The sequence below is a fragment of the Branchiostoma floridae genome, chromosome 14 (assembly GCF_000003815.2).
Source record: "Branchiostoma floridae strain S238N-H82 chromosome 14, Bfl_VNyyK, whole genome shotgun sequence".
Classification (NCBI taxonomy): domain Eukaryota; kingdom Metazoa; phylum Chordata; class Leptocardii; order Amphioxiformes; family Branchiostomatidae; genus Branchiostoma; species Branchiostoma floridae.
In genome coordinates this window covers 9,336,130-9,350,403 of record NC_049992.1, presented here as the reverse complement: position 1 = coordinate 9,350,403, position 14,274 = coordinate 9,336,130, and the positions used below count along the sequence as shown (strand labels likewise).

General features: G+C 41.2%; 1 protein-coding gene across 2 annotated transcripts; it reads right to left on the bottom strand.

The window, feature by feature from the left end:
- Nucleotides 1–738: 738 nt before the first annotated feature.
- LOC118431111 (proton-coupled folate transporter-like) lies at nt 739–13,799 on the bottom strand. 2 transcript variants are annotated; one of them, XM_035842224.1, is made up of 9 exons: nt 13,571–13,799; nt 10,132–10,596; nt 9,362–9,577; nt 8,402–8,536; nt 5,573–5,708; nt 4,790–4,890; nt 3,495–3,578; nt 2,681–2,837; nt 739–2,172 (listed from the first exon to the last, which is right to left on the bottom strand). In XM_035842224.1, the coding sequence occupies exons 2-9, from the start codon at nt 10,589–10,591 to the stop codon at nt 2,058–2,060; spliced, it is 1,404 nt and encodes a 467-aa protein (XP_035698117.1). In that variant the 5' UTR covers nt 10,592–10,596; nt 13,571–13,799; the 3' UTR covers nt 739–2,057. The 2 variants fall into 2 exon arrangements, with proteins under 2 accessions (XP_035698117.1, XP_035698118.1); XM_035842225.1 differs by lacking the exon at nt 13,571–13,799 and adding an exon at nt 11,313–11,452.
- Nucleotides 13,800–14,274: the final 475 nt, after the last annotated feature.

Below are 14,274 nucleotides of genomic sequence, written 5' to 3'. Positions count from 1 at the left end.
TGTTGAACCGAAGAAACCATCTGTATATGCTTGCATTTATAACATTTATGAAGAATGATATAGGAAAACACATGGTAAAAAAAATCACCTTTGAAAAATCTGTGACTGTGTGCGAAGTTTTTCAACTTGGAAGTGGGAGAGAAAAATCTGTCGATGTGTGCGACCTTTTCCAACGGTTGTGTGAGAGAGAAAAATCTGTCAATGTGTGCGACCTTTTTCCACTGTTGTGTGAGAGAGAAAAATCTGTCTGTGTGTGAGAACTTTTTCAACCCTTCTGTGTGAGAGAAAATTCGTTCTATGTATACGTTTAATTTTGCAACACTTGGCCCCCAATACTTGCCTCGTCCCTCATGACCTCAATGAAAAGCGGCCTGCAGGCCGGTTTTAGCTTTCATGAATACACAAAAGTTCAAACAAACAAAGTAGCATTCTATGATTTAGAACATGTTTACATAACAGGTTAAGATATAGTTCACTTAGGTTATTCTTAAGGGGTTCGCCTTATGCGACCTTTAGGGTTGTATACGTGCGAGCTTGTGCGTCCGGAGTTCGTGTTTTGGTCATATTGCAGGTACGTGTAGATAGCATATCATAATTAAACAAGGCGGCACAGAGACTTGAACGCAAGATTTACTATGCATATAGTTAAAGAAACGCAGCAAACTTTGCAAGCGGTAATCCGTGTGTTTTTCTATAGTCACGGCACATTGGTTTGCTCTGAAAGTAATATGACTATAATGCATTTTCAAAAGTTTATTGGTCTAATTAAATGATAAATTATAACATAACAAAGATATCGCAAATTCATACTTTGAATCAAGGTGTAAAATATATTGACAAACAAACTCAGTAAACTATACATGCATATAATATATATACTTGTGTCTTTAAATAGCTAACGGCACATTAATTTGTTCAAGTTGAAAGTAATAGGACTATGATGCATTTACAAGTTGTTATAAGTGCAGTAGAACTATGATAATGACATAAAAAATCTATTGCAAAGTCATACGTAAGGCTAAATGATATCTCATATAACAGCAGTTACTGCATGATGAGTATAACAAAGATTTCTTAGAGAGTACTGTTTTAGTTTTTTTTTTTTACAATTGAGCCCTGTTAAATGATTATAAAATGTCATTGATTACAGACCCGAGGTATATATTAACAAAACGTGACTCTATATTGTATCTTAACGCTTTGTGATTACCTGTGTTAGCTTTGTATATATGGATGTCATGTCGTGTTTTGAGTAAGACAGGCTTGGGGACATGTGGGTCCTTTTCTTGGGTCTTAACTCACAGATGTCTTTATCATTACACAATACTATCAGGACTAACTGGTAACGTATGTCCTACCCCCACACTTGTGCTTGGCCTGGAAACCTAAAGTAGAACTAAAGCTATTTACATTGTGTTAGTGTAACTCTGTAGGGAAAGACTTTACTCGAGGTATTTTTGAATAATAGGTAGAATGAATAATTATGTAGTCGTAAATATAAAAGTGAGAAAACGATGTATACAACAAACAATGTGAGTATTTTCAGCATACCATATAGATATCTATCATTTGAGTGCTATTTTGTTTCTATAAAAACAGTGGCATATATTTTACAACATATAATACAGCGTGTGAAGTATATATACGGACTTCTGTGCCTTCTTTAATCCAGCCCAAGGTACATTTGGCATTGAAATCAATCAATCAATTGATAAGAATAGAAATTTAGACCATTTACAAGAAATTTCATACAATATGTCTCTCTACAGTATAACATGAATGCTCCAACACATGTCACTTCTCTTTGAGGTTCCCGTATATGTTATTTAGATGGGGACGTAGACGCGATCGGCACTCAAGAAGGTAATTGAGAAGGATGCAGGACTTCGAATATGATAAACTATACTCCATTTTAGGCGATAGGGACTTGGTGGAAACAGTAGTGCTACCTCATAGAGGATGAACTGAACTAAAATGACAATGCCCATCTTTATGGATTCCCTAAGAATCCGAATTCGTTCAAGTATCAGTCCATGAGAACACATGATGAGTAGTAATCAGCCACTGGCCACTGACCGCATGGACGCTGTCCTTTCGCGAAGCTGAATTTCCGGTGCTGCGGCTGTAGTTTCAACCTTCTTTGGAGCATAGGGAGAAGACAACTCGATCCAGCTGATGAGAAATGGAAGACGTAAAGTCAGACATGTATTCTACTTACAGCACGATTATGACTTATGTAGTTTTTGATTAGGATACGTATACTATAGGCCAAGTTTTTATTCGGCCCCATTTGAAATCTCGCAATATTTTGCATGGACGAGACTTACTATCATGTTCAGAATGCGATGTTTGGACGGCTTTTGGACTTAGATCGTCTCGATCCGAAGTTGGCTACACAAATAACTAGATACCGCTAAACACACTTTAGAATTCAGTAAAATATGCTATCATGAACAACACATGCTCTTCTCTTGCTGCCTTAAGTTTGTTAATGGACAACACGTAAGTTTGTAAATGTAGGCCAAGTTTTCCTTCGACCCTCCTGACATCTCGCGATATTCTGCATGGACGAGACTTGCATCTTGTATATGCAATGTTTGGACAGCTTTGGACATTGTGCATCATACGTAGATACGAACGACTTTGGATCACTTTACATTATTAAAGTAGTGTTACTTACACGACAAAAATGAGAGACACCATGAACATGATGGCCATGAGCATGAATGGGAAGCCGGCGAAGGTGGGGAGGGTGACCGGGTAGATGTTGTTGAAGATGAAGGCTGACACCACCACCGTTACCGTCTCCAGCATAGACAGGATCGAGAACATCGAGCCTGCAGTCAAACAGAAAGAACTATCAGAATCCAACTTTAAACAATTTCACTCAAAATTGTTAAATGTCATGGGTGGTAAACACATTGTTTTTGCTCCGTTCATTACTTCTTGTTCTCCAGACAAATAATGTCAACCTCCATGGCCATGCCCTCGACCAGACGGATGTCACCCTGGTTACCGGTAAAGTAGCAGACACCCTGTGGTGTTTCATTACATTATGTAGCAAGTGGCAGGGCAGAGCTGGAGGGGCTACATAATGTATTTGCTTTCCATACATGTAGCTAGCTTACTAGTTGGCTGATAAAATTGGTTCCCTGTTACACAAAGGATGCTGCCATAGACTCAAAGATTCACAACCGGCCACTTTGGGTTTACGGCGCTAAGCTTTGCTACATCAGGTAGGTGCGCTGCCTAATTTTACTACACACGTTTTATCTACATTCTCAATGGTGTTAGAAATAGTGTTTCCAATGAATCACGAAAAATGCGCTTAGAATCATCTATACAAGATGAATTACTCATCCTGTTTCACAGTGAGCTGAAGTCCATTATCCTTCAACTGTTGTTTCTTTTACACTTTGAACATGTCGCAAATTACATACGTTATTTTATTTTTAGACTTTTCGCAACTGTTGAACCAAGAAATGAATACAAACCTTGTTCGTCGTCTGACACAATCTTGGACATAGTGCCATGCAGCACACCATTCAGGAAGCCATTGAACGCACCCACTGCTACAGCTATAGGGTCAAAAATCAGTACATTGTGTCTTTAATCATTTTCATATGTTTTGAAACTTTTCAAATATTTATATAGATCGTCATTCTTGCTGATGGCTCATTGTAACATTTCTCACTTAGGTAGAATCGTTGCATCTTTACAATGTTTGTATTCACTATACAAGCGCACGCTGACTCAACTAGTTAAAAAAGTACTTGAGGTGGATTTCGTGGGTAGGATTTCCAGTCAATTATCATAAACTTGTCTTGAAACTTGTACAAGGAGGAAACTTGAGAGAGGGCTGTACAAGAAGCTACCTGTGTGTGAAAGAAACAATGCACATCAAACGTGGTGGAAGACGAAACACATTTTATGTCAAACTGCTCTTTCTACGATCACGAAAGAAAAGGGCTGTTCAAAGAGGCCACCAAATTCCATCCAAACTTCCTCACATTCATTGACAAAAAGAAAAAAGTCCATCACAAAACCCAAACATAATAGAAAAGGTGAGATCTTTCGTCTTCCACTGTCTTCGAAAACCCCCCAATAACCTAGGATCTAGAGTTAGCTTTTAGTATTACTAGCTTCAGACTAGAGAAGACACTTGTGATATTGTATTCTACACTGTTTGAATCTCTCATGTTCTCTGCAATTAGCCCACGGGCAAGAATTTGATTTGCAGTAAACTTTACCAATAAAGAAAAAGCGGCTGGTTTAAGGCGTTGTTATATACAAGCAGATGTAAGGATCCGACTCCGTCTAGGTACATGTCGCAGGAAGAATAAAGGGACACTACTCTAAAGATCTGGATGCTATATGTCGCGGATGAAACATGGAACTGGATCCTTACATCTGCTTGGAGATGAAAAATGTTGTACCTGTACATGTGCTCACCAATTGACAGACATCTTGTTTGCGAGCGCCACGAACTGTAATAACGTTTCTTATTTGCTGGACGCTGTGCGAACAAATGCTTGTCTACAGTGTACATAAGTCAACAGAACCAAATGAAGACGACACTTAATTTACTTTAGCCTACAAGCAGGGGTTTAGCTTTGGATTGTTTTGAACGTTTTTAGGTGTTTATATCAGGTTTACTTTCTATTTTGTCAGGTTTTGTCTTTGCCCACTAACCAAAAATAAAACCCAACAAGATAATAACTGATACGAATGTCTAGAAAAACTTCCAGAACAAGCCGGTACCTAACCTCTTCTTGGAGAATACACTTACTTGCCCACAGCATAGCTTCATTGACAGAAAAGGCCATCAGCTCAAACATGCCCACACTAGACACTGCGCCGATGGCAGCCAGGGTGGTGTCAGAAAACCACCTGCAAGAAAATCAGACGTATCGTTTTTCTCACGATGTCGGCTTGACGTAAAATCTTGAATTCATCCCATTAAAGCGAGAAAAACAGAATTTTCGAAAAATATCTCGTGTCAGTTTTTTTTTAGATCTGAACCTTTCTTTCATTCAATAAGAAGTCTTTATCTTAAGATTTAGATACAGCAAAGCAAGTTTCAGAAAAAAAAAAGCCTCTCGAATGAAATATTTTTACACCACCACACACTTGAGCTTAGTAACTCTGTAGCCACATGGTTCCTGATATAGTCTTCAAGAGTTAGTCTATCCACGGACTATATAAGAACGTTTGATATCTGTTGCTTTTATCATCAGGCAACATTTGAGTAAAACACAATGACCATCACTAAAGGTGGACTCTCACTGCACTTGCGGCACTGGTGTGGCACTGCAGGGTTCGCAGATAACACAACGATTTCAGAGATAAAGAACGAATTTTCTTCCGTTTTGTGCACTTTGTTTTCTTCTAAGTCATTATTTTACGTATTTCGCAATATGTAAATTATTAAAAATCGCGAAAATAACAAACAGTGCAGCAGTAAACGAACCCCGCAGTGCCGCACCGGTGCCCCATGTGCCGTGAGAGTCCACCTTTAGTAGTTTATCAACATGAAAGTTTTGGGTGACGCCCCAGGGGCGGAGGTACAAACCTTGACAGAATGGGTAGCAGCAGCATAAGGAACAGCGCAGGGACCAGGTTACGAGCGGCCTGCCAGTACCCGTAGTTAGAGTTACTCATGTCGATCTCGGTACGCTTCGTAAACAAGATGGCGATCTCGTTCACACCTGTAAGACAAACATGTGAACAGACGTAAGATTCAAGAAAATGCTTTCATTTTTACAACGCATTTTTGTCCATTCCGTCCTCTGTGAGCAAAATTCAACCCTCAAAATGCAGGAAATAGCATTTCAGAGGGTCTAGATTTCAAAATTTTCCTGGGGAGCATGCCCCAGGACCCCCTAGGAACACTGCGCCAAAGCCATTCAAAATCGAGGGGACAATGATTTCTGGCTGGCTACAACCCTAGTGTCTAGACACTCTCCAGTGTCACTGACGAAAGACACCAGATGGTGTCTGAAACGTCTGACCGTTTCCAAAATCATATCCAGTCACTTCAGTAACTGCTTTTTGCCGTATCTTATTACCTGGATGCTTAAGCTTCATCGAAGCATTGAGTGTTTTGCTGAGAGTCTAGCATTACTAGTCAATAAGCCAGGCTTTCTCGAGGGCTCTCAAATTCACGGTACACCTGTCCTTAACGAAACAAAGACAAAAACTGTTTTCTAGAACTCTCAAATTACTGTCCCAATCTCGTCCTAATGTAATAGCGCTTTGCATATTATTGCTGACATTTATTGTAGATTATCAGATTTTGAATATCATATTTTTTTACTTTATAATGTAGCCCCTAGTTCTAATATGGAATAGCGTAGGTATTACATTGCAGACTTAGGTTAGGTTCAGTGGCACATGCATTTTACATAAAAGATGAAAGGAAGTATCAACAAATACAGATTATGTAAAGCTCATTTTTTTTATTGATGGGGAATTTCTACAATAGTTTCCTGACAACTGACACTGTTATTTGCTACATATTTGAATTGAAAAGAAGAGATAATTAAACTTGGGCGAATAAGAGAAAATAACTACTTCGAATATCTATATTGAGCAAATGCTTGTGGCATATTTGTGGCATATGCAAGTTATCATGTAGGGTTGTGTAATTTATCAATTTTCCTAGTTACTAATAACATTAGAGTAGATTTTGATGACTTTACATTGAATATTCCTGAATGAAACTTTGACCATACTTTCTGATTTCATCTACATGTGCTAAGTGCTGTGTCCTGTCGGTCATTTTGAGTACTTTTAATTTGTTGAACACAGTTAGCTCTCTATCACCTGTAATAGCAGCTCAGTCCTTCGGCAAGCAAAGGAGTATTTACAAAGCGGTGGCAAGAAAAACAATGTGTACTTTGGGTTTAGTTCCGGAACACAATATATTGAGGAAATGAAAAATGCATTCAAAACGAGAATCAAATACCCTGTTATTTGTCAACTGATCATGAGGGTAGACATGGGCTTTGTGATGGTTTTGGTCAGGTGTCGTTTATAAACAACTAGAACACGGGGAGGGTGTGGTCAATATTTTATCTGGTATGTAAGCTTTACTTAATGGTGACACAAGACCAGCTGAGATCGCGGCGCTCGTCACACTACGTCGAATAATCATAATGCCTGTGACCGGTCAGCCGACATTGACGTAACATGCGTACGTTGATTCTATTTTGGTATACTTTGAATTAGGGGTGGGTACCGGTACAGAAAATTCAGGTCCAGGTCCGGTTGAGGTCCAGACGATCACGTCCAGGTCCGGACCTGAACCTGGACCTGATTCAGTATGTGAAAACTTGTGAATGGGCGATAGTCAAAACAATGGTCCATTTTGCTACAAAGAAATCTGCATTGTGGAGTATTAGACTCCCACTGGCGTTTTAAAATCCTACAAGGCTAACTGCCTCCGTACGATTAACTGTAAAAGTTGGTAAAAACGACTTTAGACTCTACTCTGCAAGCATGATTCGCTCTTGTTATTTGCCTAGACCGTTAACCCCGAAAACGTGTGAATGCCTTATCATACGTATATGGTGTCCATTTTCCAAACGGTCCAAAATCCGGTCCATCGAATTCTTTCAGGTCCGGTTTTTCTGGACCGGTCCAATGAGAAAAACCGGTTTTGTACCGGTACACCGTACCGGTACCGGTACCCAGCCCTACTTTGAATGCATGCTTTTTATACACTGTTAGAACTACATAACTCCAGACTTACCATGCCGAAAGTGCACAATTCAGCGTCTTCTGTTGCCATGTATTTTAGAGTTCAAAGATCGAATATCAATAAACCAAGACTATGATCATTGTACTCCATAGAAGTGATCACCATGTAGGAGATAGAGTAGAAAGAAAAAGAGGTGTTTCAGAAAGTTACTGTTGAATGATTGAAAGGGGGTCAGAGAAAAAGAAAGAGAGAGGGAGAGTTGAAAGATTGAATAAGTGACTCGCCAAAACAGTCACGTTATACCATAAAACCATTTGCTCGCCACATTCAGTTACGCTAGAACAAGGACACGCGTTTCTAAAGGTGGGTTCACACATGCGTATATATTCAAGTGTGCACGAGGTCCTAATGGAAGTCTTAACCTCTACAAGCCTCTACAGGTCGCTAGAAAAATGATAGAAATTGAACAAATATAGCCAGATAACACACCAGAGGAGTTGGCTGGTCACACAGCATACTCCTTGGACAGCTAACTCCTCTGGCATGTTATGTCTATATTTGTCCAATTTCTGCTATTTTCCTAGCGACATATGGAGTCTGGTAGAGGCTATGAATTCCATACGGGCCTCATACGGACTTGAATGTATACGCACGTGTGAAACCGGCTTATGATAACATCTGTCTGGTCCGAAGACTCACCTGTGTTGCAGAGAGCATAGATGAAGAGGCAGAGGAAGAGCAGGATGAGGTGGAGACGGCCTTTGTTGGGGCGGACCTTCGTGACGACCTTCAGGGTGTTCATCACATACGAACAGTCCACCTTAGTGTGTGTTACTGTAACAGAAAATAAGATCAAAAGAACTGAACGAAATCTCAAAATAGGTTTGCCTTACCACAACTCAGCATCGTATAATGTAAAACATAGTGAGTCGACATGGTGCACAAAAAGGCTAATAGTATCGTGGCCAAAGCTTTTTAAGATACACATGTATATCCTAGCATTGACTGCGGCTAAATTACTTCCTGCATTCAACATAGCCTACAGTACTTCAACAGTACTTTGTAGAAGAGATCTATAAAAAAGTATCAGCATTTTGTGCGTATGTGTTAAGGTTTTGATGTTTTGTTGTTTGTCTTATCACTACGTTAAGCGGACAATCTCATCGGACTCCGTGCCAGTCGCTTCATTTTAAGAATACTTGGTGCATTCTGGCGCAGTCCGTTTAACAGACCAGTACTATAGTAGTTTGCACAATACGTAGAAGATGCGTAAGACCGGACTGTAAGGTTAGATTAAGCTAGGGACACAACCCCACCGTACGTGCCAAAACGTGGGCAATCTTTTGGGATCCGTAAGTGGTAAGTACCGCCTCCGTACGAACTCGTAGGGAATCCGACGGATTTGGAACACGGAGACACGCCGTAGAACTTTACGTGCAGGCAAAACTTTGTGTGCTATCGGGCTGCGGATTCGCTCCCCGTACGTGCCAGTACGGGCGACGCGCCTGCCCTGTACAGCCTGAACGTTTTCAGAAATACGTGGCGGTTGTGACCTCAAAAAAACAACGTACGGACAAATTGCACGTTCGGCGGGTTGTGCCCTTAGCTTAAGACCGGACTGTAAGGTTAGCTTATGCATTACAAAAGTTGCAATCCAACCTTGGCTGTTTTCGTCTCTTTTCTTCTCCCCCAGCCTGGCCCAGATGTAGATGAAGTTGATGACGTGCAGGCCCATGCAGACGGCGAACACGACGAAGAAGCCGAAGTTGTCCACGAGGACGCCGCCGACACCGAGCCCGATGGTGCCGGAGATGGTCAACATGGCGGTCAGGATACTCATGCGTCTGGTGCGGTTCTCTTCTGTTGTCACGTCGGCTGCATGGATTAAAGATTAACAAGTCTGAATTGGACCACCCAGAGAACATCATATGTTTGATAATAGATACCGCTAGTTCACTTTTATTCACTGTGGGGTAACCTATATTCGTTGTTTTTAGAAACAGGGTATCTATGGATATCAAGTCGACGGAGGGTGGTTTTAATTGGTGACGTTTCAGTGTGAGGCCACGTACTGTCCGTCTACTTCATACCACTAAGTACCCTGTTTTTAAAAACAACGCATATAGCTTCGTACCACGCACGTGAATAAGAGTGAACTAGCGTTATCTACTGCAAAACGCAACAAGAAATCAAAGCTCACGTGAAACGTTTAGAGTTTTTTTTTGTAAATTCGTTGACAAAATGTAACACAACCTTGAGAACATTTGAAGGCAGGGCAACTCAACCTTCGCATCCTGACGGTCTCTGGCTACAACTTTAACCCGGTAATAAACTAGGACCCAGTCCAATGCTAACAAAGCTTAAGAAACAATTGGATCTAAAACAATACCTGCGTTTTAATGGATGTAATTAATCATTCCACAACTCACCCAGGTAACTGTAAGTGGTGAGGATGATGACGGTGTATCCTCCCAGAAAGCCTTGCGCCAAGGCGCCGACCAGCGTCCACTCCACCGGGATGGTGAGCAGGAACTGGTCCAGCGACTGCACGAGAAATGACAGGGCGTAGAGCAGGCCTCCCACGGGCGGCAGGCACATCGGGAGCCGCCGCCCGACCCTGTCGCTCCAAGGGCCCACGAAGAAGGAGATGAAAATGGCGGGAGCGGAGATACAGACCGTGATGTACAGGTACCATCGGGAGGCCTGCTCTTGAACTTCGTACTCGACGTGCTTGTAGTCTCCCAGGTTGTCACAGATGGAGGCGTTGTTAAACTGGTAGCACAGCTTGTAGTAGATGGTCTGCTGCAGTACCGGGGTCATCATCAAGGTGGCGGTCATGTACATCAACAGTACAGGCTCAACAGTGATGAACTGCAGTGGATTCTTCATGATGTCTGAACAAATAAACAAAAAGAATAAACAAATAAACAAACAGAAAATGAACTGTCAGCAAGAGACACCGGCAAAGTTTGCTCTCAACAATACATGTACTTTTCTGATACAAATACATTTCTGAAAACTGTTAACGAAAAGTATAACATCAAAAAACACAGCAACCCAACAGGAAACAGCTTGTTTGGTCAGGTAGATCCAAACCTTCCTGTCATAAAGATGACTCTGATAAGAGTTTTGGCGCCGATTTGCCCACAAATCGTCGGCCAACAGGATAAGCAATGGACGCTAACGCTATTGACTATCTCAATACACTCAACATTCACCGTAGGTAGTCGCACGATTTCGATGTAAACGTAGTACTTTCCAGCAGGCTATGACAAAGCTAACCATTGACAAGGGAGATTTTAGTTTCCGTAAGGGCGCGGCCACATGGGTCCTGCGATGTATTTTGATGCCATAGGATTTTCAGGCAGGCCGTGACCCGGTAGAACCAACCACCGACATGGATCCAAAACAGCACTTTGTCTACCAAGACAGTTGAACTTTACAGAAGACGTACATTTCTTTCCACCAAAATGCCCGAAGTTAGCGATCGTACGATGATCGCAAGACCAATGTGACCGCGCCCTAACCAGACAGCTGAAATTTTTAGGACACACGTACACATGACTATTCCAAGAACATCTAATTTAATACCCTCAGTACGCTATCGCACGGCGATTGTACGACCGGGCCTATAGTCGATCCGCTTTTAACTGTTTTGTGAGATGACTCAAACTGAATGGAAATCACGAAGTCGGTACTTGACCATTTGATTCAGTTGCTATTTGTATAATGACCAAAAGCTCGCCTGGACAGACGTTCTCTTCCATCTAGCGGTCACCATTTTCTAACAGCAACCATTTGATTAAAGTCATCATTTTCTGACGCAACACTTTTTTTATGGCGACCGCTTTCTGACTCAACAGTTTCCAAAGGGCACAATTTTCTTTCAGGTGTCGTTTTCTGACGGCTACCATTTTCCGCCGGCCGTCGGCTTCTGACAGCGGTGACGCACCGTTGACCCAAACTGTGTGCTCAAATGCACGTAGACGGCGCTGCCTGACGCAATATGGACAATGCGCACACACCCTACCGAATGATTGAGCTTCTCTGGTGGCTTGCACTTCACGACAACTTGACGGGCTACCAGACTGGGAGAACAGTAGGTGACCAGGGTCATCATGTACCGTACGAATGAGTGCATTTTTATTTTTTGGGATAACCACGCATGTAAAATTCAGTTGTTATACCCCTGTCACATTATCCACGATCGGCAATATTTAAGATCGACAGAGAGCTGCGCATATTTTTCACCCGAAAACTGTCCCTGCCACATATAAGCCATACTTTGTACAATTTTTGTGCAATGAAGTTATTATCATAAGCGAGGTTCGGTCGATTGCCGCAGAATCGTCGTCCGATCGATCTTCGCCAAATGTGACAGGGGTATTACGCAAAAGGTTGACATAGATCATTCTCTGCTTTTTGTCTGTCGCAGCCTGCATGGAAATTCTACGACATCAAAATCGTACGACGGCTCATGACGAATGATCATGAATATGACCGAGCCGTAACACAAAGAGGCTGGCACTACTGACAGATAATAAGGCGGCGGTCAGGAAACCACGAACGGTGGTAAATAGTAACATTCTTTCCTTGATGGCTATCAGAAAAACGGTATCAATCGGTATCATAATATAATACTAATATACAATCGAAAAAAGGGGATATAGTAAGAAAAAGGGGCGTGAAGCCTGACATGGAAGCAAGTTAGATAATTTCTGTCAGAAAACTACGACTGTCATGAAAATGATGCATGGTAGAAAATGGAACACTTTCTTTCTGACGGCTGGCCAAACAAATCCTCCACGACTGTTGGAAAAAAGGTTGAATAATAAAACGATTGAAAGAAAATATACAGATGAACGAAAGCGCGCCTTACCAATGTCCTGAAACATGTTTCTCATCCACTGACGTCCTTATTATACGTTTTTAAGTTTTAGTGATACGTTGTGAGTTCTTTTTAGATTAAAGTTTTATATACATGTAATTGTTTAAGTTGTAAAATCAAGCCTGGCTAATTTTATGTACAGTCTCTCTCAATCTACGGGTACAGTGATGTAGCACAAAGCACTAATGTCTAATGAATTAGAAGGTACTTCGTTTACTATTGCGGGGGTTGGATTTCTTCTTTGAAGGCAGGGGATAAAGATATGTCTCACGTTCTGCATTATGTTTGTCAATTAAGTAAAAACGTCGTCTTTTGGTGATGTCCTAAATTCTAAAAGCGCAGTAAAATTGTGGCAATCTGTTTCTCACAGCTTCCTAGTACGAACTCCTGTTAATAAAATGTATTTCATTTTCCACTGCATTCATTAACCATTAGAGGTGTACAAGCAATGTAGAAATAACCGCCTTTAAAAATAGGTTGTCTAGAGAAAGTGCTGTATTTCTTCACGATAGTGAAACACTCGCACATTCTGCAGTGAAGAGTTATGGCAAGTGTACAAGCAATGTAGAAATAACTGTCTTTAAAAAATGTGTTGTCTAGAGAATGTGCTACATGTCTTCACCATAGTGAAACAATCGTACATTCTGCAGTGAAGAGTTATGGCACGTTTAGCTATTAGACTTCGCTTCGAAACATATAAATGCCTTTTCAAAAGGGTTACAATGTTTTGTATTTTGGTATGTCGTACAACAAAGAGCTACTATTGGGAAACATTACTATAAACGTCAGTTAGAAAGGCAATTCGTTCCGGATGATATGTGATTATCTTAACTTCTCTGTTGACTAAAAACAGGCAATACTGTCAACTACAGTTTTCTATCGTGATGGAGAAATCTTTCATTGGTCAAAATGTATTAAAGTTAATACATGATATCAGCAGATCTTTTTCTTTTAAATAGATAATATAACAAAGGACTTACCTTTTTGGAGTTCTTGCCGGATGGAAATGCCTCAAGACCAAGAAATATCGACAGGAATAGCAAGACGCTTAAAACGTCTTAAAGACCAAGTAGAAGGACCCATATACCAGAAGGCGTTTATATTGCAAGATTATAGCAACATATACTAAACTAATTATCCACGCCCCTCGTACTGACCAATGGGAGGGGAGATTGACATCGCCTGACCCGTCAGAGGAATGGTCGAGCGCGCATTAAAACTCATTTGCTTTGTAGTTTTATTCTTCCTTCACACGTCCACTAAAAACGTCACTTGGCGTGACGGGAGGTTTTTGTCGTGTTTGTAAACGCTGCTGTGTATATTTGACCCTGTGTAACTTGTCATGAGTGAATCAATGCGCCCAATGAAACTCCCTTGTTCAACATGTCCTCTCCTACATATTTTACGAACGCACCGAGGCGTGAACGTCTTCACAATCAGTATGTCTACGACGTTTCTGTGTCGACAAATAAGCAGACTGATGAGTAAACCACATGTTAGACAGACAGACTTTGGTCACTTCAGGTGAAGAGAGAGGGCGTGGAAATTTACATACCAAACTTCTGGCGAAGCCCAGTGGCAGACGGACAACCCGAGTGGGCAAATAACACAGTCGAGCGCGGGCCCTTAAGTCATTCTTTATAGCCCCACTCCACTTTTTTTACGATATTTGAGAATGCCATTC

Excerpts from the sequence above, each read along its gene's own strand:
- LOC118431111 (XM_035842224.1), bottom strand. The coding sequence starts at position 10,591 with ATGAAGAATCCACTGCAGTTCATCACTGTTGAGCCTGTACTGTTGATG. Across the intron at positions 8,537-9,361 it reads AAGAGACGAAAACAGCCAAG|TAACACACACTAAGGTGGAC; the intron begins GTTGGATTGCAA and ends TTTCTGTTACAG. Across the intron at positions 2,838-3,494 it reads TGTGTCAGACGACGAACAAG|GCTCGATGTTCTCGATCCTG; the intron begins GTTTGTATTCAT and ends GTTTGACTGCAG.